General features: G+C 40.8%; 1 protein-coding gene across 1 annotated transcript in view; it reads right to left on the bottom strand.

Annotated features, from left to right (window-relative positions):
• Positions 1-23,867, bottom strand: part of JAG2 (jagged canonical Notch ligand 2) — a 148,596-nt gene extending 124,729 nt beyond the window's left edge. The window contains exons 1-2 of the mRNA XM_044664728.1: positions 23,799-23,867; positions 22,581-22,931 (exon numbers count right to left, since the gene is read on the bottom strand). Of these exons, the coding sequence (XP_044520663.1) occupies positions 22,581-22,931; positions 23,799-23,867 (420 nt within the window). The remainder of the gene's footprint in view (positions 1-22,580; positions 22,932-23,798) is intronic.
• Positions 23,868-27,684: the final 3,817 nt, after the last annotated feature.

Below are 27,684 nucleotides of genomic sequence, written 5' to 3'. Positions count from 1 at the left end.
TAGAGAGAAGAGTATGATAGTTAATGAGTGGTCAATGCAACAGAGAGATAGAAAAGAATGAGTGAGGACGGACTGAAAAAAAAATCAGATTTGGCAAAATGGTAGTTTAAGAAATCATTAGTAGCTTTGGAAAAGCATTTTTAGCCATGTGATGAGGCCAAAAGCCAACTGCAAGGTGTTGAAAGGTGACTGAATGGAGAGGAAGTATAAAAGACAGCTATTTCTATCAGTATGTCTGAGAAAGGAAGAAAATAAATAGAATAATAACTCGAGGGTATGGTAGGTTCTAGAAAAGGTTATCGAAGGCTAGAGACAACTCTGGCATGTTTGAAGAGAGTAGGGAAGAAATCAATTGAAAGACAAGACAAGTGAGACAAAAGGTTTGAGAAAGACTGGACAACTTATTGAAATCTGCAGTAGAAACCAAGGATGGGATCAAGGGCACAGGAAGAAATTGGGCTTGACAACAAGAAGGACACCCAGACTCTCAGAGACGGGGGCAAAGGAGAAGAGAATGAGTGATCACACCAAGGGGTTTTGAGATGAAGAAAAAAGAGAGAAGAAGGAGCTTGAGGAGGTGACTGGTATCCATTCTTCTGGCAGAAGAAGAGGTAAGATGCTCAGCTGAGAAAGAGGAATTGGGTGACATTGAAGATTTGAAAAAAGGTTTTGTAGGGAAATGGGAATCAATTAGAAAGGACAAAAGGACTAGCTGGCTGCAACTGAATTAAGTGAATTTATAACATACCAGGTAAGTACAGTTGTGTGGCTTCCCCAGCTTCAATAAAGGATTAAGGGAATAGCCCAGGGCTGAAGTTTAGCAAGGGATAAGCAGCAGGAGTACAAAGAGGCAAGAAATTCAAGAGTAGAGAACAGTGTAGTACTGAAATAGCAAGCAGTGAGATGGGACTTGAAGGCAGGTCTTCTTCAAGACTGGCTCTCAATAATACAGTATAAATATTATAATCATCAGGAGACAAAAAATGTTTCTTGAACAAAAGGCTTCCGCTCACAATCAAAAAAGGAAAAGGATTTGAAGGGATGAAAAGGGAATCTTAATCTACTTCAAGAAACTGGAAGGTAAAAGAACACTGACAGGAGAAAGGCAATAGGGACCACTGAGTGTTTGGAGCTTAAAAAATGAGCATGATGGTCTTTCCACAGAGGAGAGATATGGAGCCTCTGAGGAGGAAGCAGAAGCTGGTGCCACCAGGAGAGAGAATATGCTATCAGGGTCGGATGAAGAAGAAAGAAGTAGTGATGGCTGGTGACTCCCTGCTAAGAGGGAGTCCTAAATGAGGTGCTGCAGGTGATACTTGGTATGGTGCATGAATCCCACCTGACTCAAATTCTTACTAATTGTATGGCTCTTGGTATAGGGGGCCAGCCTCTATATGGTTTTGGGGTCCTGAGTGGCGTTGGTGGCTTAGGATTATTAAGGCAGGAGAAAGAAAATGAGAACAACCAGACTAGTGGTTAGCCCATGTTGCTCTAACGCTATGGGATTTGGACTTTATTTTATACTGGTTTCAAACAAAGAACACAAAGAAAGAGTCACAGCTGCGAAGGGGTTACAAATCATACACAATCCATTAAAGTCTAAAAAGTAGATATGGGTGCAAGGACAAGGGCCAAATTCCAACCACCAATTAGTAGGGGTTTAATTCTGGGAGCAGAAATAAATTTCATGGAGATGTTTACTAATTGCGTTCTGCCTTGATTTACAGATCTGCACCTGGTCAGATAGTCTGGACTAAATTGTCTGGCTCCAGTCCTTATCTAAGTAATATATTTTTTAGGGTTCAGGCTTCTTAATTATCAAGGAGAGAAATTGTCAAGGAGAGAAATTGTTAACTCAGTAGCTTCTGGTCTGGTTATGGACTCAAAGCTTTCCAGTAAGTCTATAATGTTTTTCCAATAAGAAAAGGTATGGATCATAAGAGGTGTCAAAAGAGGGGTCTCAGATTTTTATCTATTTTCTTATTGGCTGCCCACATCTTGGAAAATCACAACTTCCCTCATCTTCATTTTAAACTGTGAAATAGATAATAGCACAGTGCTGCTGTAAGTATCAAATAAAAACATAAAGCTTGTGCTTTGCAAACCTTCAAATGCTACATACTTTTTAGGCTTTCTTATTTTCAAGGCAGCTATTTGCCAACTTCACAAGAGATGTCTTCCCTCTCCCTAAGATGGTACAAGGACTCTCCCAAGACTTGTCAAACTGATGACTATTATCCATTTCTAATGATTCATGTGGAGACACATGTCAGGAATTATGAGAGCGACACAAGACAAGTAAGAGAGATGATTAGAGAAAGACAGTATGACTGATGTTGTAAGAAGATATTAAGAAGAGAATATCTGAGAATAGGAATTTGGATTTCTGGATCACAATAGAAAATACCTACCAAGGCATATTTTAAATTTCTATATTAAAATATTTATATTTGTGTATGTATACATATGCATATGTATATAGATGTACATGTACATCTATATACACACACACAAATATGTTGTTGTTCAGTCATGTCCAACTCTTTGTGACATGTAACAATACAGGCCATGGGGTTTTCTAGGCAAAGATACTAGATTAGTTTGTCATTTCCTTCTCCAGTGGATTAAGACAACCAGAGTTGAGTGTTAAGTAACTTGTCCAGGGTTACACAACCAGTAGGCTGGATTTGAACTCAGGTCTTTTAACTCCAGGCAAAGGGCTCTATCCATTTAGCCACCTAGTTACCTCTAAGGCAAACAGAGGTGAAATGACTTGCCCAGGGACACACTGCTAAGAAGTCTCTGAGGCTGGATTTGGACTCAGGTCTTCCTTGACTCCAGGTCCAATGCTCTGTCCACTGAGCCATCTAGCTTCATCTATACACACATAAAAAATGTATAAACACATATCTGTCTAGAGTCTTGCAAATCTAATCAATCAACCATCATTATTAAGCACCTACTGTTTATTGCCAGTCACTGAGGAAACAAATAAGAGACACATCCACTGCCCTCAAAGAGCTCACATTCTATTTACTTAGAAGATTATAAATAATGGAATATTGAAGGTCTTCAGGTTCCAGATTATACACACAAACATACACACAAATAACAGAGAGTAGCTGCAACCTAGGAAAATAGTAGTAGAAATGTCAAATATTTGTGAAAAAATCCAGGAATCAGAAGAGGGAAATGTGCTGAAGAACATTTGAATGAAGATAATGAAAGTATAAATAAGCTTTATTGTTGTGGAAATATTTTGACATCCTAGAGATAATGAAGAAAACTAATCACAAGACTAGCACTGGGGTCTAAAATAGTAATGATGAAAATTTTCAATTATTCAAATATCTGCTGGCATCATGGTTTTGCATAGAATCCTCTTTTTATGTTCTGCTGCGTGTATGAAAATGCTCTTTTTTGGGGGCATACTCTACCAAAAACAGAACTGCTAATGCTTTCTTGGCTTCCCTTAATAGCAACTTCATCCTTCAAGATGAGGGAAAAGCCACAGGAGAACCTTCTGACACCAATTCTCACCCTGGATGCTCAAGAAGAAATGAAGGGCACCACCCAAGATAGCAGCCTGAACCAAAGGCTAACCACCCAGTGTCTATATACTTACTCTTATAAAACCCTGAAGTTTTCACTTGACCAAATGATAATCAATAGGTCCAATGATAAACTACAGTAAGAATTCTTCCACCCTGGAACTGCCTAACAGGTCAGCCAGAAACCCTGGTTGACAGAAGGGTAAGAGTGTTTAAAGTGGGAAGATAACATCCAAGAAGGTATAGCTCTAAAGGAAACAAATTTCTGGATCCTAAAGATGGAATTAAGGGCGGAAAGGGGGGGGGGATAATCATAAAGAAATCAATGGGATGAACACCAATTGGGGAATGGCTGCACTCATTGTAATAAATGAAAAAAAATGTCTTTATTTAGACACTAACCAAGCTCTTTACAAATATAATCTCATTTGATCCTCACAACCACCCTCGAAAGTAAGTGGCATTATTATCATTTTACAACTGAGGAAACTATGAGTCTAGTAGAAGCTAAGTGATTTGCCTTGGTCATGTAACTAGTAACTATCTGAAGCCATGTTTGAATTTGTGTCTTCCTGACTTCAGGCCCTGTGCTCTATCAACTGCACCATCTAGCTGTCTTTAAAAGGACAATTTCTGAGTACTCTAGATGGTATGAACTGACCCAGAGAGAAGTGAGTAGAAGTCAGGGGAATATAAATTATAGGGATGGCAACACTATAAAGAAAACTTTTGAAATGCTTAAGAATTCTTATCAATGCAATGACTTACCATGTTACCAGAGGATTTTTTTGATGAAGCAACTCCTGAGTAATGCCTACAAGGTACAGAAAATGACATACATTTTTGGACATGGCTGCTGTGTAGTTTCATTTTAACTGACTTGTTCATTTGCTACAAGTTTTTTTTTTTAATTTCTTCTTTCTCTCCATGTTTATCGGAAAGAGAGGGTAATTTTTAAAAAGAAGGTTATTTTAACATTTCTTAAATGCACAGAGGAGAGCAGAAGGGAGATCAGAAGGAAGCACAGAAAAAAAGGTTTTAAAAGTCACATACATAATTTATTACATACTTTAAAAAATCAAGTGGGATGCTAATTCATGGTTTTGCATAGAATCCTCTTTTTATGTTCTGCTGTGTGTAAGAAAATGCTCTTTTTTGGGGGTATAAAATAGTTTGAAATTTTTTAAAGTTTAAAGAAAAAGGGAACCTTGTGTGTAAATGTATGTGGAGGGACAAATACTTGTTCATTTGGAATGAATGATGAAGAAGAAAAGAAAACCAGGCAGAGTTTGACAGGTACCCTAGATTTTAAGAAAAAGATTACATCAAGTTAATCAAAAGAATAGCAGGCACTCATCCAGACCTGGCTTCCCCTGACCCTCTCTATAAGAGGGTACAAGGATCCCTTCTTTTCTATATTCCCAACTCAGTGACCCTGCAAGAGGAGTCAGACTATTCCTTATTCTTCCTTGCCACTTTCAGACTCTCCCTCTACTTCTGGCAGCAATCTCTTCTCCTCTTAAGATCACACTATCCAAATTATCTTGATCCTGGTAGTTGTTATATGCTGACCCCATCTAGGAGTTCAGTTCCAGGCTCACAGTCTTCCTCACCACCACAACTGCTGCCTTCATACTAGACGACTTCACAACATACATGCTGATGCTCCTTCAAACACACTGATCTCCCAATTCTTCGATCTCCTCAATTGTGAGGTCCTGCCTCACACAGGGATAGCCATACCCTTGATCATGCCATCACCCATAAGAATTCAATTCTTTTAGCTGATCATAATCTATTATCTCATCTCAACTGATGCCTTATTTCTCCTAAAATTGGCCTTTATGCTTGACAGGTCATTCAAACCCCTAACCCTCCTATTCTTTCTTACACCATTACTGAGCCTTGTTCAGGCTTTTATCTTTTTTCTTCCAAATCTCAATGTACTGGTGAATCAGTTCAACTCTACTTTCAAATCTTTCACTCTCTGCCCAATAATACTCATGCCTTGTCCAATTCTCATCCTGGATTATTCCCACTATCCTCCTCATTGATTCCTACAAACATGCTACTCAACAAAGCTTGAGAAATTTGTACAACGGTGCTAACTGGTAAGTAGCCACTGGAATTTACTAAGTAAGGAATGAAATGTCAGACTTGAGTTTTTAGAAAATCATTTAGGCAACTATGTGGAACATACATTGGGGAGAGGGGATATTTAGGGCAACCAGTCAATTTAAGAGGTGATGATCTTGAATTCAGGTGCTTTTAAGAGTAGAGAGATGTTGTAGAGGTAGAAATGACAAGATCTGACAACTAATTATATATATATACATATATATATATATATATATATGAAGTGAGTTATGTTGTTATTCAATTTCAAATGAGCTCTCACTCACTGAAACAAGGCAGTCCTTATATTTCTCCCTAACTGATTCTCTATCCTATTCCCCACAAAGTTATTCTAAGCTTTTCTTCTCTTCTCAAAACTCTCACAAACATTCCTGCCTCCACTCTCTCAGCAGAAGACCTCATCTAACACTTTACTGAGAAAATGGAGGCCATTCTCCCTGAAGCTCCTTCTTTTTGCTTTTTTCTGATTTCAGTTTCTTAGCTTCATTTCCCACTTTTATTTATTTTTTCCATTTTCTGACAAAGAAGTGGCCTTTACCACTGAGAGCAACCCTTCCCCTCTCCCTGTACCTAAGATTGTCTCTATTATCCTTTCCACTTCTCATTCTCACCTTTCATTTCTCCCCATCTACTGGTTCCTTACTTCTATACAGATCGAAATCTCCCTCAGTCTCCAAAAAGCAAACAACTACAATCAATCTAAGCCTGTCTGCTGGCTATTGCCCTACATACTACCCCTTCTCCTCTCAGTTAAACTCTTTGAGAAATTTATCTAACACTCACTGCTGCCTCTGCTTCTTTTCCTCTCACTCCAATCTGAAGCCTCTGCAATCTGGCTTCCAACCTCATCACTCAACTGAAACTGTTTTCTCCAAAGTCACCAATCATTTCTTAATTGTATAATCTAATGACTTTTCTTAGTCTTATACTTGTTCTTTCTGAAGCACAAGAATCATCATCAATATCATACTCTCTCTTAGTGACTTCACCAGTCAATGGCTTACCTGCCATTTCTATGCAAATGACTCCCAAATCTCTATTTCTAGCCTTCTATTCTCCTCAGCTCCATTCCACATCACCAACTCCCTAATGGAATTCTTCATTGGATAATTCATATATGGAGAGCTCAAATTCAACATATCCAAAACAAAATTCATTCTCTTTTCCCCTTCACCCATCCCTTCTAAATTTACATAGTTCTGTCATGTGTATCACTTAATATGTATACCTTCTGTGTCACTCACCTGTTGTTTCATTTTCCAGTTGTGTCCGATTATTTATGTCCCTTTTTGAGGCTTTCTTGGCAAAGATATTGTAGTGGTTTGCCATTTCCTTTTCCAGCTCATTTTACAGATGAGGAAAACGAGGCAAACAGGATTAATAAGTGACTTGCTTGGAGACATACAGTAAATTGGAGGCTGGATTTTAAATCAAGAAGAATATTCCTGACCCTAGAGCTAGAGCTATATAAGGCTGTGCCACCAATCTCTCCTATCATTGTTAACTATTCACCTTAGACAGCAAATTAGAAGCTAAGTCTAATAATTTCTATTTCCACAATATCTCTCCCATAACCCCCCTTTTATTACCAAAGCCACTTTAGTTTAAGATCATCACCTCTTGCCTTTACTAGTACAATAGCCTAATTAATCTCTCTGCCTTAAATTTCCTCTTCCTCTCTACATCTATTACTCCTATTCTTCAAATTTCTCATTTGTTATTTGTTATAGTAACTTACAGCTGCCAGGAATCTTTCTGTTGCCTTCTACGTGACTTTCATTTTTAATTCTTCAGAGACTTTTCCCTCTACCTTTCACTGACATCCAGTGCCACAGCTGCCAAAGAGATTTTCCTATAATTCAAGTCTAATTCTGTAAAGCCCCCCATTTAGTACAGTGGCTACTATACTGCCTCTAGAATCAGATATAAGCTCCTTTTTTGTCATTTAAATCTCATCATAGCCTGGCTCCCTCCTATCTTTTCAGTCTCCATACAATTTACTTCTCATGACACATTCTATCTACATTCTAGACATACTGGCCTCCTTGCTATCCCTCACGATGTTCCATCTCTTATCTACATGAATCTGCACTGGTTGTCTGCTATGCCTAATGTGATCTCACTCCACACTTTTGCCTCCTGGAATCCCCAATTTCCTTCAAGATTCAGCTTAAGTGCTACCTTCTATGAAATGTAAGTACTCCCCAGATGCTTGGACCTTCCCCTACCAGGTTACATTGTATTTGATTTGTATATTTTCTCTCACATTAGAATGCAAAGTCTTTGAAAGCAGTGACTGTTTAGCTTTTACCTCTATATTCCCAGCAGTAGTGCCTAGCATATGGTAGGCATGTAATATATTCCTGACAGACTGATCCCATGGCCTAAAATTGTATAGAAGATGTCAGTCAATCCAAGAAGGAAGAAAAGCTATTAGAAAGGAAATTCTGAAGGCAGAAACAGAAATAATTGTAATAAGCAAAAAAAAAAAAAAAAAAAAAAAAAAGGAGGGGGACTGCCTAAAGAAAAATTTAAAAGCCATCTAGATAAGATAACTAATGTTAGATGAATATCTACAGTACTCAAATGGATCTTTAAATTTCATTGATTTGGTAGATTTGGTAGTTTCCTTCAATAACAAATACTGCAACCTACCCACACCTACCCACTCCATGCATTTCTGTTCTCTCAAAATAGGGGTTCCATCTGACATTCTGGAGACCTTCCTCACTTTCTGCTGACAGTGAGAGGAACCAGTAGAGTACTCTCACTGTTCACCTGTCAACTCTTGGCCCATCTTTTATTCCTATCATACATTTCCCTGATGGCATCTTTTACTCCTATTCTTCAAATTTCTCATTCGTTATTTGTAAAAGCAACTTACAGCTGCCAGGAATCTTTCTGTTGCCTTCTATATGACTTTCATTTTTAATTCTTCAGAGACTTTCCCCTCTACCTTTCACTGACATCCAGCAACACATAAGAGAATATTAGGATCAAAAAGATGGGTCTTTACTTTCATGGGAAACCTAGAGTCATAAAAGAGTTTGGCAATTTTCCCAAGTAAATTCAGTCCATTCTTCTCAGGCTCTTCTTCTACTCCAGGCCCAACTTATATTCATCTGGACTGTCTCTCCCAAATATATGTACTGATGAGCAAACTCCATTCAAATGAATGTTGTAATCTGGAGAAAAGATATATTTCATCCAGTTGGCCTTTCCTATGTAGATGGTCAGGTCAAACTCTTGTGGCTCTTCCATGAGGCTCTGCAATGTTATAGAGCTCAGGACAATGTCACTTGAAAACTGCATCATTCTCAGTGACTCCCTCTTTAACTCAGATTCTATACTGGCTATCCTTTATAAGAGGTAGGAAACAACTTTGTTAAGCATCTCTCTCTCCTCTTTTATACCTCTCCGGATGATTCTTATCAAAGAAATACTGACAGAATTGTGCTTAGAGAATGGGCTAAGTGTGCCATCACATTCTCTATGAATCAAGGATATAGTTAAAAAGTACTGATGTTTAATTTATATTTAATTGTTTTAATCTGAACCAATGTGATGATACACACCTGAAGTAATTGAGAAAGATAATTCCTGTCATATCTTGTAAGATATTTATTTCAATTTATGAATGGGAGATACCGTGTTAGAAAAAAAAGTAAGCAAGGTGGAATTTTGTTCCACCAAATCAAGATTTTTTCATAATCAGCAAATAGTAAGTACAAGTGGGAGTTTACATTCTTTACATCTTTCAGTCAATTTTAAACTAGTAAAGACATGGTCTTGTTGGTTATTACTTGTGAAAACCTGTTTTCCTTCTCCTCAAAAATGATTTGAATTCATGTATAGAAAGATGATTCATGAATTTTTTATAAATGGGAGAGCAGACATATTAGTAATTATGTTCTCTCAGTTGTCTGATGCTGGCGCATGCACTATATTATTTTCATAGAGATCTTTTTACAAATACTTATCATTAGTAAAGTAATATACAATGACTAAATATACCATGAAATAATGTTTATCATTTTTGTTGTTGTTGCTTTTGGGAATAAAAACCAACTCCATCAAGTCTTTTCTTTATCTCTCCCAGGAATATCCGTGTGTATCATCCTTTCATTTAGGTATAATTTTCTGCTTCTAGTTTTGTTTGTAGCAAGAAAATAAAACGCAATATAATTCAACTCCTTCAGTATGTCCACTTATTGGTTATTGGACTAGTTTCCAGTAATCTATACCCCATGGTACTAAAAGAATTTATGGACATAGCTACTGGATCAATGAAAAATCATGGAGAATAAGAAAGGGCCCCAGGACTACAAATAGACAGAAGGACCAATTTTCAAAAAAGGGGGAAGAAGGATCAGGGAGAGGGGGAGGGAAACAACATGAATCATGTAACCACTGAAAAACTTTTAAAATAAAATTCAAAATTAATGAAAAAAAGAAACACTGAATCTATGCCAAATTAAGATCATTAGGAATGATGAGACTAAAGGGAAGGTTGGAGGAAGCATGAGGCAATGGGAAGAACATGATCACTATTTTAAAGTATCTGTATATAATATATAATCTAATAAAAATATAAAAGAATTAAAAAGTATATAAAATCCCTACTGAATGGCAGTGGGGTACAGGGGATAAAGTGTTGGATATGAACTCACAAAGCTATGGATTCAAATATTCCCTTGGACATTAGCTTAGTCACTTAAAGAAGTCACTTAACTAGTCTGAGGTTCAGTTTCCTCATATTGAAAAATTCAAAAGGGTGTGTATGGAAACCTTATAGTACTCTGTTGTTGTTATTATTACTTCAGTATTTCACCAGGGCATGAAAGTGACCTAGGTTTCTGGAAAGGCCAAGACAAAACTGACTGACAGGATGTGAAGCCCACAAGAAGTGAGGTATTAGCCCAGACAAACTACATGCCAGCTTACTGAAAGCCCTAATATATATGATTGCTGGTCAGCAGAGATTTTTTTTTTTAATGGAGAACAGGAAAACTGCTCTAAGACAGAGATGAGACAATGTCTTGACTTTCAGAAGGAGAAAGTGATTCTTCTTACCTTAGGCCAGGAACACTTAGGTTCCGACAAAATCTAGATCATATTATTAAAGGGACGGTTTATGAGCACTAAAAAAGGAAAGTGGTGATCACAAAAGGTCAGTGTGGTTTCATCAAGAACAAGTTGTGTCAGTCTAACCTCATTTCCTTTAATGACAACATGATTAGACTGATAAGATGAGGAGCATGTTGTAGACAATATCTAGCTGGATTTCGGGAAAGCATTTGACTAAGTTCTTAAAATTGTTACCAAAGGTAAGAAACTACAAGATACAGAGAGGTTCTCCTAGGAACACAGAAAATAGTAGATTGCTGTAAGGGAGTAAAAACACACACACCATAACAATTGTACTACTGGAATTATAGAATTTCATAGCTGGAAGGGACCTCAGCAACTATTTAGACCAACCTATACTCAAATAAGAAACTACAATGTGACCTGCTCTTAAATAGTTTTATTTCCTCTAATTGAGATCCAGTTGAATAGTCAGAATTAACAGATTGATATCAATCTGGAATAAAATACCTAGAATAACAGAAGATTTTTCACTGGGATAGAAGAGAGAGTTTTGTCCTTAACCCTCTGCTGCTCCACTGTTTAATATTTTTCTCATTGACTAAGAAAAATGCACAGAAGGCATAATTATCAAATTTATGAAGATGAAGTTGAAAGAAATAGTAGCTAACATGTTAGATAACCAAATTGTGGTCCCAGAAGATTTCTTTAGGCTAGAATGATGAAGCTAGTCTTATATGGTAATATTTATCTGAATTTCAAGTTCTACACTTCCACTTTAATAATGTATAGTATAATAATCAGATGAGACTAAAAGACAGTTTAGATTAAAAAAATAAAGACTTTAAAGGACTTCAGCCTTAATAAATTTCAATAATGTGACAAAACAGCTTAAAAGTAAATATAATTCCATACTATATTAAGCTAAGTGTCAAGGACTATAGTGGCATCGAGAATATTATATTCAATTCTAGGTACCATGTTTCGGGGAGGGCAGTTTTAAATTGTAAAATGAGGAACTTAGACTGTATTATATCTAATGTCATTTCTAGCTCTGAATTATATGATCCATTTCAGAGATGAGGAACTAACATCCTTGACTCCTCTCTCTCATCCACCATATCCAATTCGTTGTAAAAGCTTGTCAATTTCACCTTTGCAGTATCTTTCTCATATACACTCCATTTTCCCCTTCTGAACCTGATGCTGGGCAGGTCCTCATCACCTCAAGTCTGGATTATTACAACAGCCTGTTTGTGGGTCTGCTTTACTTCAAGTCTCTTCCCATCCTCCATTTACCCACTAAAGTGATTTTCCTAAAGCACAAGTTTGATCATAGCATCCTTCTACTCAATAAACTCCAAAGGCTCCCTATTGCCTCCAGGATCAAATACAAAATGCTCTGTTAGGTACTTAAAACTCTTCATAACCTAGTCCCCTGCTACCTTTCTAGTCTTCTTACAACTTACTCCCAAGCACACACTCACTCTTTGATCCAGTGAAACTGGCCTCTGGGCTGTTCCATGAGCTAGATACATATCTCAGCTCTGGCATTTTCTCTAGCAGTTCCCCCATGTCTAGATTGTTCTGCCTCCTTATTTTTGTCCTCTCTTCCTGTTAAGTTCCAAGTAAAATCTCATATTCTACGCCTCTTAATTGTTCTGCTTTCCATTTCTTAATTACTTCGTATTTATCCTATAAATAGCTTGATTTTATATTTTTGTTTGCTTGTTTCCCCCATTAGAGTGTGAGTTTCTTAAGGGCAGGAATTGTCTTGCTCTTTTTGTATCTTCTGTGCTTAGCACAAAACTTGGCACATAGTAGGCATTTAATAAATCTTTATTGGCTGATTATGAGCCAGAGTGATTTTACCAGGATTAATACAGCTAGTAAAACCTCGGACTGAAATCCAGGTCTCCTGATTCCAAGTCACTTACTATCACCCAGCATGCTGCCTCTCAACGTTGGTTGAGATTACTCTGAAAGTCTGTATTAATTCCAAAGGGAAATCTGCCCACGGCTGTAAGCCAAGAATGAAGTGTCAGAGCTGGTCACCTGGCAGGCTCAAAATGTACAGTGACCTGAATTGCTTGAATTCTTCCAACAATCTAGAATTGGTCAGAGTGAGAAGGGCCCATTAAATCCAACCACTTCATTTTTCAGATAGGAAAGCCCAAAAGAGGAAGAGTGACTTGCCCAAAGTTACAAAGGAAGTCAGTGGCAGTGCATGAGCTAGAACCCAGCCTAAGGCTGCAAACACTGCACAGCATCCCTCAACCCAAAGTTAAATAAGAACCAACCTCTCAACCACAACACACACTACTTCCCCTGCCTAACATCTCTCCATTTCTATCAAGTCATATATTTAACTCCTAGAAGACTTACAGGTAAAACGCATATTCCAAGGTCACACATAGGGATTCAAACCAAGGCTAAGCCCTTGAAATGTCACCTGGAAGGATCCATCATCAATCTTTCACCCTACCTTATAGTCACAACCAATTAACAAGACCGAGGTTTGCATTCCAGTCCACTTCCTTACTGTGTGACCTTACATTCATTCCTCCCTCTGTCTACATCTCAATTTCTTAATCTGTACAATTCTCAAAATTCCCAGTAAATCCATCCATTTTTACAACTCAGTTGGCTCGACTTTAATGATGTGCTAATTAAGCATACTGGAGAGATGAGGGAGAAGAGGCGCCAAGGGAGGAAAGAAAAGGTCAAGATGAAGTTTCCTTTCCCCTATTCTGAAGCTGGGAATGGTCTCAAAGACAAGATTTCCCTCAGCACTGGCAAAATAACCTGTCCTTAAGGTCTAATATAGTCTTATGCTGCCAAGGAACCCAAGTCAAATTCATACTTGACACTCCATCCTGCCTTCAGGACTACTCTACTCCAAACTCATCAATGGCAGCTAATGACAGAAACACTGAAGCCAGGACTACATTCTTGGGGTTTGGATCCAAACCTCTGTAGGAAAAGCCCATTCCCCTGTCCAACAGGATGCCACTGAAAGCGCATAAAACCTATCGAAGCATTTGTGAACCATAAGTGAAAGTGATCTACTTAAAGGCTTCATTTCATTTATATTCTTTTAAATCAAATCATTATTTAATAACTTATATATGTTGTTGTTGGAATGGTATACATTTTTGCAGCCCTTTGTATTTTGTGGTAGGTTGTGAATTGTATCAATGATGAGAAAAATTATGTAAGAAATGATGCACAGAATCCAGCAACCCAGATTTATTTTTCCCCAATCAGGTTCATATGTTATAGATTCTCAAAACTGGAAGAAATCTCAATCAAATGCCTGAACATTTTTGGGTGAGGAAAATATATTCTCACTCTGTGATTGGATAGTTCTTCAGATTAGGAAGTTCTCCCATCTATTAGAAATGAAATCTGCCTCTCTGTAAAAAACCTATCCCACCACCCATTCCTAATTATTCCTGGTTTCCTTTCTAGGTCCAAGCAGAGAAAAATCAAATAATTCTTCCACAACAAAAGTATTTTAAAATGAATGCTCTCTTCAACTGTGCCCCACTCCTCAAGCCTTTACTTCCTCCAAACATTAAACATTTTCTCACATTACCTGATCTCACTACCTCTCTGTTCTACAAGAAGTCTACACTCACAGAATATTTCTGCTGGGAAGAGAGTTTGGAGACCATATAGAGCAACTCATTCCTCTTAAAGAAGAAAATGAAGTCCAGGGAAAGTATTTATCCAAAGTCATGCATGTAGTGGCACAAGCCAGTATTCAAAATTTCATGTCATCTATACTTTAAATCAATTGCTTTTTTCACTCCACCACACTTGTTTCAGCTTCTCTGACCATGCTCCAAGGCCACAGCACTTTCCACAAGGTCATAAGTAGCCTTCTGTTGAGGACATATGTAGATTTCCAAACAGATCTCAACCTTCTGGGCTTGCCACTACATGCCAGGACACAGTCTTGTGGGGCAAACTGTTCTCCATAACGTTGCTTACTGTTTTCCTAAATAGGATACCTACTCCAAGTTAAAATTTCCCCATTCTTCAAAGCCTAACTCCACCTCCTCCAGGAAGTTTTCCCAGACAGATGCTCAGTCTTTTCCCCTCTCCCCCTTCTACTTTCCTAGGCTAATACATAAGTATGTACGCTCATGCACACACACACACACACACACACACACACACACACACACACTCCCTCAACAGAATGCCCAGTCCTAGCTCAGGAGTTTAAAGAATGAATTACAACAGACTGTTCTCACTTCTAACACCTCCCTCTTAATGGGCATATGTGTAAGGACTATGTTAAACATATGCAAAGGACTGTGTCCAGAGCTGGAGAACCAAAGTTTAGATAAGACACAGTTCTTTCACTTAAAGAATTCATGGGCTAGTAGGTGGAGAAGATGTTGACCTAACAGACAATATGAAGTAAATGCATTATAGAATATATATATACACACACACATTATGAGATCAGGGATAGGGAGGGTCATCATTTCCAACTCTAGGGAAGCCTGCAAATGAGGCCATCTGAGGTTCTGTTGAAAGCAATGGGAATGTTTAATCTCTTTCCTGAAGGAGGTGGCATTTGAATTAGGCTTTAAAAGATGGGCAGACAATAGGCAGACAGAGAAAGGGAATGTCTTCCAGGCTAAGGAACATGTGAGCACAAGTATAAACACAGAAAAGCACAGGATAAAGATAATAAGTAGCCCAGTTTGCTAGTCTGCATAGAACACAGAAGACCAGGTAAATGGCAGTAATACTGTAGGAAACAGCGGTTAGAAGGAAGAACAAGATTAAGGGTAAAAATAATTTTTTTTCCACATTAAATTTGAGGTGCATAATTCCACATTAAATTTGAGGTGAGCGACTTAGAGGAAGATATTGGTGTAATATGAAAGTTGGAAGAGAAGTCAAGAGTTAGAGCTGCAGGTTTAGGAGTCATCTGTGTAGAATTGTAGTCAAGTTCATGGAAGTAAATGAGATTGCCAAAGGAAAAAACTGAGAAGCAGTCTAAGAACAAACCTTTGGGGGATACACATGGATCAGAATGAGGATAAAGAAGCAGCAAAATTCTGTGAAGACAACTACTAGCCCTAGCCAGTAAAGAGTTATACACTAGTAGGAGAAAGCTAGCCCCTTTACATACTTAAACAGATACATATAAGGGCTATAAATAGTCATTTTAACACAGAAGGGAATAATAGGAATTGCCACCAAAAACCTGAACTCCACAAGGCCACAGGGACAATACAAATAGAGCCAAGCACACAAAAAGAGGGAAAGTGGAGGAAAAAGAAAGGCAGAGCTAAAGGGTAGCAAAAAGAATCCCAGAGCAGAGGAAAAAAAAGGGGTGTTCGGTACTATAAGAGGGGTCCAATTAGGACCTGGAAAGCTAAGAGTTAAATGGCAGGGATCTAGGGTCAGAAAGCAAAGAACATTTTCCTTAAAATATGACTTTGGCATTCTAGAGCATTTTATTTAGCTTATAAATTCCATTTCTTCTATAATCCAGCCAATACTGACCTCTTTTTTTTTTCCTATAACCGCAGGACTTTTAGAATGTATATACATTCATTATACATATAAATAAATGTCTTACACTTAATTCCCTCCTCAATCTCAAACTAAGGCATCCTCCCATTATGTTGAAGGAATCAGGTCTTCCCAGATATGAATGCCTTAAGAATTGCTTTCTTTACTATTGTGCTATAAGAAATAAAATGCAAGATTTTTAAAAAGCTGGAAAGATCTATAGGAACTGATGCAGAACAAATAAGCAGAACTGGGAGAACACTGTACACAACAACAGCAATATTATATGATGATCATCTGTGAAAACTTGGCTACTCTCAGCAATGCAATGACCTGGGACAATCCTGAAAGACTTATGAATGCTATCCACCCCCAGAGAAAGAACTGTTGGAGTCATCTTTCACATAAATATATTTATGGTTTATTTTGGGATTTTGGTTACATACAAGCGTGTTCTTATAACACTGACTAATACGGAAGTGTATTTTGCATGACAAAAATAAAAATTTTGTAAATGTATGGGCAGAGGTAATTTAAAAAAATTGCTTCTCTTTTGTCTCCAATGATGTCTGAGCACAGAGAGACCAGGCAAAATTCTTTTTTTGCTCCCTATTCTCCACCCCATTCTTTAAGCTCTAAAAGGGTAGGAATGGGATCAGTTTCCTCCTCCTGTCTCCCCCTGAGCATACTGAATTAGATATGGTCCCTTGCCTTAGGCAATTACTAATCTACCAGGATAGGGAAAATCAGATGCACATACAAATTTCAATCATTCTTGTGTTTTAGCCATAAAAGAGGCAAAAAGTGCAATAAAATGAAACAAAAATCCTTGATCTAGCCTCTGATACAGTTCTTTCAGAGAATAAAAGAATAAAAGCAGGGAGGAGCTGAGGAGCTGAAAGCTCTAGGTTTCATCCTCAAATTCTGAGATGCTAAGGGTTGGGGAGCAAGTCAGGGCAATGGAAGGCAAATATCATCATGCTCTTGGCTAACAAGTCAGGAGAGACAGAGACTAAGGAGAGAAAGAACTACTAAAAGGGGAGGAGGGAAGAGGGGTGACAGGGTATACCTGGGGCCCACAGACACACATGCCAAACAGACTAAAAAGTACCCAACGCAGAAAGTTATGGAAAGAGGGTTACACCCATGACTTGCATGGGCTAAAAGCTAAAAGTAAGTTATCACTTATTCCGCTCTCCACCTCCCCCTGTATTTCACAAATGGGTGAATGCAGGCCACGTGAGAGGAACTCTCTAGTGACTAGTCAATCACCTAACTTTACAGTGAAGTCTAGAAAGAGGGAGTGAATTGGTCACCGTTACATAACTTTCAAGTATCCAAACTCAGATGTTCTGATTCCGAATTCAGTTTCTTTTCCCTATCCAATGTTGTCTTACGTTAACCAATTGAAAATTATGACACCAACTCCTCCAAATATACACCCCATGTTTAATTCCCAGAAGATACAAAGATGTTAGGCACTCTATCCACAAGCATACCATGACCAGCCCAACTCTGTACCTCACCTGGTAGAGGCCATATGGAGTAGGACACCCTGATTAACTTCCTACTTCCTTGCCAGGTAAATTCCCTGGTTTGGGGTCACTGAAGAACCATGAGACGAGGTCTTCACAAGGGGGTGGGGGAAAACAGAAGAAAAAAAAGTCCGCCAGCCACATTCCTCTGGCTGCTCCCTTCCCTCTACCTCTGCCAACTGTGGGCAAAAAACACATCCTAAGGTAGTGATTTTAAAACATTTTTGGCTTTGACCCAAATGCATCATGCAAGTACAGAAGACAGGCTCACAATGCAAGTCTGAACGGGCCTATTAGGATATTCAGTGCAAGGACTTCTGTTGAGTTTTTGGGGTGTTTTTTTTTTCATTTTGTTTTGTTTTTTTTACTGCCCTGTTTATGGTAATTATCTTAAAGTGGGGGAGATGCCTGACTTACTAACATTCATAGGTGACTCTCAAGCTCTTTGGTTCCTGGGATGTAATTCTCCCTAAGGCAGCATTCTGCTTTGTCCCAAATTACTTTGGAAAGACTGGGAGAAGTTCAAGTTATCTGTCTAGAGCCCATCCCAAGAGCTAAATCTTAACTTTTTCCCTAAAAAAAAAAAAAGGAAGAGGTTCCTAACCCCTTAGCCAAGCTCCGGAGGGAGCTTAGTGAAGTAGAAAGAACATGATTTGAGATCAAAGTGCCTAGATCTGAATACAGACTGTTGTTCCCTAGTGTGTCACTGGATGAGGGATTTCTCTCTAAGGCTGAGTTTCTTCATCTGCAAAGTAAAGAGCCTGGACTAAGGCCGCTCCATAATCCCTTCCACCTCTACATGTTATGATATGATTTCATAATTTCTCTAGAATGTGGACAGAATGTTTTCCCTTCCAGGTGTAGGTTCACAAAAATCACTATCTTTAGAGTATCCTGGACTCCAGTCCCATAAACAGGGCTCAGATAGCTTTGGCTCTCATGGCAAAGAGGCATCTTGTTGAAGTGGGGGCATGTGCCCAAACCTGCCTCTGCCGTCCGAATACAAACTATGGAGGCTCTGCCCTGAATCTACAACTTTTTCCTCATTCACTCAGGAGCAGCATGGCACGGCCTGGACAGTCCCTGCCGACAAGGAGAACTTACAGTTCTCATGCCACAACTTAAGAATCCTTAAGGTGGAAAGCCAAGAACTGCTCCCATCTCACCCTTTATTTTGCAGCTCCAAGTCACGGAATTTCTGAATAAAGGGTATCCCACTGCTAGGAAACAGAACAGAATCCATCTGTGTCCCTGGAACATAGGCAGACAGGTGCCAGGAAGGCTGGGGACTGAAGAACACCTGGGAGGACAAGGGTTGCTGTTTGCACCTGGTTTGGCTGAGACCTGAGCTAAACTTTAACTAAAGACAGACACACACACACACACACACACACACACACACACACACACACACACACACTCTCACTCACTCACTCACTCACTCACTCACTCACTCACTCACTCTTCAGCCAGGAACAACTGTTATGGAAAGGAGAAATATCCTAGTAAAAAAAAGGATCAGAACAGGCATAAAAGAAAACGATGATTCACTAAGACTCCCTTTGCCCTGTCTTTTTGATGGGGTGAAAAGTGGAGGAGAGGGCACTGAAACAAGTACTGAATTTACAATCAGAAGATCTGGGTTCAAATATGACTCTACTTTAAGCACGTAACTTCAGTTCTCTGGATCTTAGGTCCCCTGTTGGTCCAATAATGAATTTGTGTATATCATCTCTAAGGTCTTCTCCAATTACATCCCATTTCACAAAAATAAACTGGCATCAGAAGACTGGGCAAGGCATTAATGTCTTAGAGCTTCATTTTCCTTTCTTGTAAAATGGGGCTGATAATCTTTGCACTAAACCCAATACAAAATTGCTATGGGGAAAATTACCTCATAAACTTTAGAGTGCACTATGAGAATGGGAAATTAGGGTTTTCATCATCATCACTTCCCAAGACAGCCCATTTCATTTTGGAACAGATCTGATATCTACCTCTTAGGAATATTCCTACATTATTCCTGGTTCTACCATCTCGGGCCAAATCCAGAATTAGTCTTTTCTATGTCAAATATCTTCAAGAATCTAAAAGAGACCCATATCCTTCCAAGGGGAAGTCTAAGGAGAAGTCACAAGCAGGCAGATCAAAGCTGGCTTTTCTTCTAGGGATAATGTTTTGAGCTTCAATGGTCAAATTTAAATTAGGGAGAGTCCAGAGGCAAATAAGTATCATTTAACTAAGCTATTCCTGAAGCTCCTTATGTCTGTGTCCTCTAAAGAGATGAAAGGAAAAACTTCCTGTCTTCTTCTCCCAACATACACATTCTTCAATTTTTTTCAGAACTCCTGAAGTCAGGGAAGAATCTTTCAGAACCCTGGCTCACCATCTATTCTTCACAGAAGAAACAAGCTATTAAGCCAGTGGGTTCATGAAAGGCATTTAATCTCAAAAATCTTCATCAAAAAAATCACAATGTTGAGAGACCTCAGATATCAGCCAGCCCAACCCATACCTGAATAAGAATTCTCCAAACCTGTCCTACAGAAACTGTCAATCAATACACAAGCCAAACTATAACATTTTCTTCTCAGGAGTCTCCTTATTGCCTCTAAACTAAAGACCAAAAGTTGTTTAGGTATTCAAGGCTCTCCACAGACTGGCTCCCCTCTCTAACTGCCTCTTTGCCTAAACTGAATACAATTTCTGCCAGGTAGGGCTCCTGGCTATCCCCATAAATAATTCTTTCTTCATTTCAACCTCCACAAATTCCCTTATTGTTAATCATTCTTCTATATGGTATATACCCAAGTCCTATTATTTTTTTCCCTAAGGTTCAGTTAAAGGAAGGACCCACCAGCCAGGAAAGTTTCCTTTCCTACCTTCAGCTTCCAGTGATCTCTCCCTTCTCTAACAGCTCCTGCAACCTTTCTAGAACATTCCATTTGCCTTTAAGACATGTCATTTATTCTGTTGCAGTTCTGCAAGTCCAGACTCCCATAACTAAGTCCTTTGGTGTTTCAAAAACAGGGGCTATGCCTCATTCTTTTTGTATCTCCCAGTGCTCTGAACAAATATTTGTCAAATGTTGAAGGAATTTCACAAAAATGGCTTTGGATTTACTGAGGACTAGTTTTACTATCTAGTCCATCCCTCCATCTTTAGGCAGAACTATCTAAATTCACAGCAGGGAGAAAAGCCCATTCACCATGGGTAATCTAGGTGTGTTGTGTTCCTTTCTAGACCAATTAGCATCCATTCCCTCCATCCAAGTTTCTGCATTGGAGCGTCTAGGGCCCATTCCTAGACTTTCATGATTAAAAGTGTACAAACCAGGAGCTTCCATAGGGCCACAGAATTTGAGATAGAAGGGCCCTCTAGCACCCCTGAGAAGAGCTTGGCAAACCCCCACAGAAGAGGTGCTAGTCTTCCCTGAACACCCCACATTACCCATCTACTTTGCTATGGAGGACTTTAGAAAAATATTTCCCACCACACACAATTCTGCCCACTTATAAGGGTATACCCTCCTAGGCTAAGTAAGACATGCAATTTTCTTTTGGAGAATCTTAAAGATCTAGTCCAATCCCTTTCATTTAACAGATAGAAAAATTAGGACCAAAGAGTAAAAGGAACTTACTCAAAATGACACAGTTTAAGTAGACAAGCCTAGATTTGAACTTGGCCAGGTCCTCTGACTCTTAATCTGGTGTTCTTTCCACTACACTGTAGTTGTCCCTTGGGATGAAAGCAGCCCCCATGCCTTCCTGCTCTCAAAGGCCAAGGATGCAGCTAATTAGCCTTAACTATGATCTCTCAGGCCTTAGGAGTGTAAGGAGAGAGAAGCTTTAGGGAAATTAAAAGCTCCTTCAATCTCAGACCAGGTGGGCCCACTTATCCTTCCCCTATAAATAAATTAAAAAAAAACAAAACAAAAAACTAAACCTGATCTAAGTACACAGTATTCTAGTCTGTATTAGCACCATCAAATTTCTCTAGTTTCTTCTTTATCAGGAACTAGAAACAACAGAACCACAATCTCTGCTTCCCTCGTGAGGTTCTCCCTAAATGAACTACTACTTTCTTCCAGAGTCACTTCATTAAACATGGAAGTTGTAAAGTTTGTTGAATATTTATTAAGCTTCTATTGTAGGGCTCAGTGGTAAGCCCTTGGCTTCAAGAATTACAGGTAAAAGACCATCCAAGAATGCAGTGCACTGGCCAGGGCCTGGAAAGCAGTTTCTACCATCATGCCATACAACCAACACCAACCATTATAAGATGCTTTTCGCCTGGAATAGATTCCCACATCAGCCTTGGGAGCTAAGTGAGACCACCACCACCCCTCTGTACCAACACTAAAGGAGCCCAGGTGCCGGGGTATACCTACACCCTGTCCCCTCCCAATACATACACACGCGAACATGCACATACATGCAAGCAAGCACTCACCTCCACCCCCACCCCCACACTTCGGGCAAGCACACATGCTTGAGAGGAGCCCCACCTAGAAGCCACTCCATCCCTAACAGTTCGAGGGAAGAGGCTGCCTTAGTGGCGATTTCCGGGGCAGAATCCTCTCTCTTGCTGAGCACAGCGCCCCCCACCCAAATGCAAATGTTCTCCCCTCCCATAAGGTGCTGGCCCTCCTGCAGCCCCAGAGGGCTGGAAGATTGAGCCTGAGCTCTCGGTTCTCTCTGACCCCAAGAGAGGGAAGGAGAGTACTTACCGGCCACGCATACTGAAAGGGGATAACCACCCGGCCCTTTTCTCTGCTGCCCCTGTCTTGGTGACCGCTCCGGCCGCTGTTGCTACCACCGCCCAAGGAAAAAGTATTCCCACCGAGCACGGGCGTGGCTCCGTGGCCGTAGCTGCAGGGCCCCGTCGGGGTTACTTTGGCCTGGTATTCCTTGAGGCAGACACGAACGTATGTGTCACACTCATCTCGGCCGCATTCCCAGCCCGACCCCGTGGGCCGCGCAGTCCGGCTGCTGTCGCAGCAGTCCCCATTCTGGAGCTCCCCGTTCACGTTCTTCACCGAGCTCAGCTGCAGCTCGAAATAACCCATGGGCTGCGCCGCCTAAAAATAAGACACAAAGAGGGGAGGAGAGGGGAGACCAAACGGTGGGGGCTGGGGCCAAAGGGCGTCCGACGTTCGCTAGGGGCAGCACCCAGACCCAGACCCAGCTCCTGCGGCATCTGGGGAGCTTGCAAAGCACCGGGCCTTTGCAGGTGGCCTCGGAGGAGAGGGGCGTTAGGGCGGGGGAGTAGAGTGAAAGAAGCCAGGAGTGGGGAGAGCAGGCTCGCGACGGGGGAGGGACTGCAGCCGCCCGAGGAAGCCACCGTTGTGGGAGGAGGTAACGCGCAGCTCGGGCTTGGTTCTCCCGAGTCTGCAAACCAGCGCCCTGATTTGGGGAAGGGTACAGGCGCGCGCGTAACCAGACCCAGAGCAAACAAGCCCTACAGTCAGGGACACAAATACTTCACGTCCGCAATACAAAACTGTGGGGTAGCCCAAAGCCTGGGCAGAGCAGCGGCCGCCATCCCCAGTGCCCTAAAGTGGCGTCTGGCGGGCTGCCTCGAACGCTCCAGGGTTTTGCAAACAAACAGCAAGGGTGGTTCTGTTTTTGTTTTTAAAGTCATTGAGGGGAAAACAAGGTTTAAACCTGGTCAGTCTTGGCCACCCACACCCCTTCCCTGGGGCTGAAGAAAGGTGAATTGCAAAAAGGTACCCCCTCCACAGGGACTCCTAACTTCACGTCCCCCTCCCCCCCCACCCGCCCCTCCCAGTAAAAGGCCAGAAAACACTTAAGGCTGCTAGGGAGAAGACGCCTCAGTTCCCTAGGGTTGGCAGTAGCCCCTGCCCCCTCCCCTCCTGCTGCAATGCGGGGGGCGGGGTGGCTGGGGGGGGGGGCGGTGAAGCCAAGAAGTCCGCTGGGCCCCTCACCTGAACCCAAATGGTAAGGAAAAGCAGCCCCAGGCGAGTTGCCGCCATCCGCCGGCTTGGCTCCAGCATTGCAGCCGCCACCTTAGCCTCCTCCTTCCTCGCCACTCTGGGCGCCCGCCTTCTCTGCTGTTGCTGTGGCTGTTGCTATTGCTGCTGCCACTGCAGCCGCAGCTGCAGAACTGGAGCCGCCCGCAGAGCCTTAGCCGCACTTTCAGTCGGGAGCAAGCGCGGAGCTCAGGGCCATGTAACCTCTGCTTCTGTACAGCAGCTCCGGCTCCCCAGCAGCTAGCCGGCGATGGGCAGGGCTCTAGGCGTTATATCCCGCTGTGCTGATCTGTACGGGTCGCTGCCCGACGATTCCCTGAGTGCAGAAGGGAGCATTAGTTGTTCTGGTTCCTTGCTCAAGCTCTAGCTCCCAGTGCACACTGGCTGCTCGGCTGCAGCAGATAGCTTCCAGCCTCTCCCAGTGCGCCCTTACTCCCCCTTCACTGACACCCTACAAGTTCGAGAGCCCAGACTGACAGCTGGCTCACCCATTCCACGCAGCAGCCTGATACCTGCATATTCATGAGAGGGTGGGGCCTTACACTTGGGCAGCAGGTGGGCGGGTGGGCGGGAGTGAGCAAGGGGCCGGGCTGGGCTTGGGGGGCTCCAGTCTTCTCTTTAAAGAGCTGCAAAACGAGAGACAGCCTATCTGTAGACTGGGATTAGGTAGCAGAGGTTCCAAGAGCTACTCGGATCTTTCTTCCCAGCTGCACAGCACTGAGGCTGAGACGAGATCAGCCCAGCTTGAGCTGTCTTCAAGCTGTGGGTTGTTGGAATCTTGGTTGAATTCTAGATGAGGTTGAAGGGGTTTGGGGAAGGATGGTTGGGGTAAGAGAAGCTCGGGGCTAGGATCAGAATAGAACTTTATAGTGGATCCACCTTCTCCCACATTCTTTGAAAGAAAAAGATAATGTAGTAAACAATGGTCAGAAAGACCTGATTTCAAACTCAACCTCAGACACTTAGTAGTTGTATGGCCTTGGGCAAGTTTTTAAACTTTTGGCTTACCTCAGTTTCCTCATCTGTGAAATGGATATAATAATAGTGCCTAATTATTGTAAGGATAAAAGGAGATGTTTTTAAAGTACTCTGCAACATTAACGTACTAATTAATGGAAGCTAAGAATGTTTCTACATCTATGTAAAATAACATTTTTATTCTCGAAATCCTACATAAGAGTTTAATGTTCTTCCTCAGCACAAGAACCGCCACAGAGTTAAGATCTAGTCCAACCATTCTATCCACACCCACTTTCATAATCTTCCCAATCACTACTACCACCACCACTATCATCATCCCCAGCATCAACATCTTCATCATCCACCACCACCAGCATCCCCCATCATCATCACTATAATCATCATTTCAAGATCATCCTCACCATTAAATTCACCATCATCAGCACCACTGACTGTCTGTCTCCAGACTACATTTGTATTCATTTATCATTTACCATTATGCCTAATGTAATGTTGGTTACCCACTCCAATCCCACTAGACTATGTACTCAATTAAGGATTTTTACAGCCTCAACTAAGCTTTGCCAGAGCCTGGCACAGGGCTCCATGTTCATTAGATAGGATAGAGACTAGACCTATGATTCCATTGGGTAAATTCCTTTTACCAGTAGTCATAGAAAGTTGCTTAGAGTCATAAAAGATTAAGTAACTTACTTGTCCAGGGGCCACACAGCCTTGAGCCTAGATCTTCCTGACTTTGAAGCTAGCTGTCTATCTACTATACCATGATGCCTCATGTACTTAATATATATTTGTCACATTTAATTTTATTCCTTCAACATTAGAAATGTCCAGTTGTTAGTGTGAGATGGGGTAGGGGGAATAAGCCTTGGGAGGTTAGTAAGATTATCCAGATAGAGAAGGCCATTTTTAAAGCTCTTTTTAAAGCCCCTTTCTTTGAGTAAGGAATGCTCCCCACTAGGATTTTCCACAAGGGTTTTTTTAATTGGTTTAGTCTATATCTACATACCTCACTCCCCACATCCATCCCAGTTCAAGATCTTAGCTTTGATGAACCCCAAACAGCAGTTTGGTGAAAATTATAGTTGTCTTTAATTATAGTTGACTTTACAGATCAGAACAGCCTAAATATCCTTAATTCATCAATAAGCATTTACTTTGCCTCTGGTACTAGAGATACAAAGGAAAATGTTCCTACCCTCAAAGAGCTTCCATTCCACTGGAAGGAAACAACATATAAGTAAATATGAAACATATGCAAATTAAAGAAAGTATAGGAGTCAGATACTGGTATAGGACTCAGGATCAGGAGTGACCTCATGTAGGAGGTGGCACCTGACCCGAGTTTCGAGTGCTATATTTGAGTGCCAGATGTGAGCTGACTGGGACAAAAGATAGCAGGATTAATATTTCTCTTGTTATGGACACTATGCCTCTGTTGCTACTTATTAGTTCTGTGAGGAGAAAGACCTCCAAATGATCATCCTCAATTTATCATGAATTAAATATCCTAGATGATCTCTAACTTCTCTTCTACCTCTCAATTTTGATTCTTCTGAATTTTCTAGGTATGGCTTAGACCATATACTATGCACAACCTCATGGGTTCTGTTCATCTATGGACCACAGTCCTAGTCCCACATCTCAACCACATCCTACATTGTGCAACTCATACAGAAAAGAGATGAGTGGCTGAGTACTAACCTGAAAAAAAAAAAAGACATGGGCCAGGCATTGACTGCCAGAGCTATGCCAAAGAAGTATGGGATTAAGACCAGGAACAGAAGAGAGCAAAGAAGGTGTACCTGTATTCTTCTGCTAGTCTGAGACACCAGGGAAGAAATTGATGCTATCCATATAAATGTACCCAAGGCTGAGAAGAGGCATAAGTTAAGAATTATTCAACTAGCTCCAGGACCAATAATTCTACTTTTTACCAAGACTTTAATTGATACTAAAGCTAGTTTGAACTATGAACTGAAACTGTTCAAGGACAGATTTTCTGAAATGCTTTGCCTTATCTTTTCTGTGTTCCTTGAAGTCTTAAATAAACATGTTCTTTGTTGATCAGTCAATAAGCATTTATTAAGCACCTATTATGTGCCAGTCACTATGCTAAGTGTTGGGGATATGAAGGGCAAAAAATAATCCCTGCCCTTGAAGAACTCACAATCTAATGAGGGAGAAAACATATAAGCAAATATGTATGAATAAGCTATATTCAGGATAAATAGGAAATATTCAACAGAAGGAAGCACCAGAATTAAGAGGAACTAGGAAAGGCTTCCTTTAGAAAATATGATTTTACCTGGGTCTTGAAAGAGACCAAAGGAAGTCAGAAGACCAAGATGAACAGGGAGAGCATTCCAAGCATGGGGGCACAATCACTAAAAATGCTTATAGCTGGGATGGGGGTGGGGTCAGCTAGGTAGCTCAGTGGATAGAGAACCAAGCCTAGAATTGGGAGCCCTGGGGTCGAATCTGGCTTCAGACATTTCCTTGCTGTCTGACCAAATCACTTATCCCTTTTTACCTAGCTCTTGCAGCTCTTCTTTCTTAGAACGAATACATAGTATTGATTCTAAGAATGAGGGCAAGTATTTAAAAAGAAAGAAAATGCCTGCAGCTGAGGGATGGAGTATCTTGCCTGGGTCAAAGAGACCAGTGTTTTTGGAGCAAAGGGTATGGGAGTTATAAAGTAGAAGAATGGAAAGGTTGGGGGCAACTGGGTGGCTCAGTGGATTGAGAACCAGGCCTAGAATTGGGAGGTTCTAGGTCCAAATGTGGCCTCAGACATTTCCTAACTGTGTGACCCTGGGCAAGTCATTTAACCCCCATTGCTAGCCCTTACTGTTCTTCT

The sequence above is a fragment of the Gracilinanus agilis genome, chromosome 2 (genome assembly GCF_016433145.1).
Source record: "Gracilinanus agilis isolate LMUSP501 chromosome 2, AgileGrace, whole genome shotgun sequence".
NCBI classification, from domain to species: Eukaryota; Metazoa; Chordata; class Mammalia; order Didelphimorphia; family Didelphidae; genus Gracilinanus; species Gracilinanus agilis.
The sequence above is the reverse complement of the archived record's forward strand: the minus strand, read 5'-3'. Positions and strand labels throughout refer to the sequence as shown.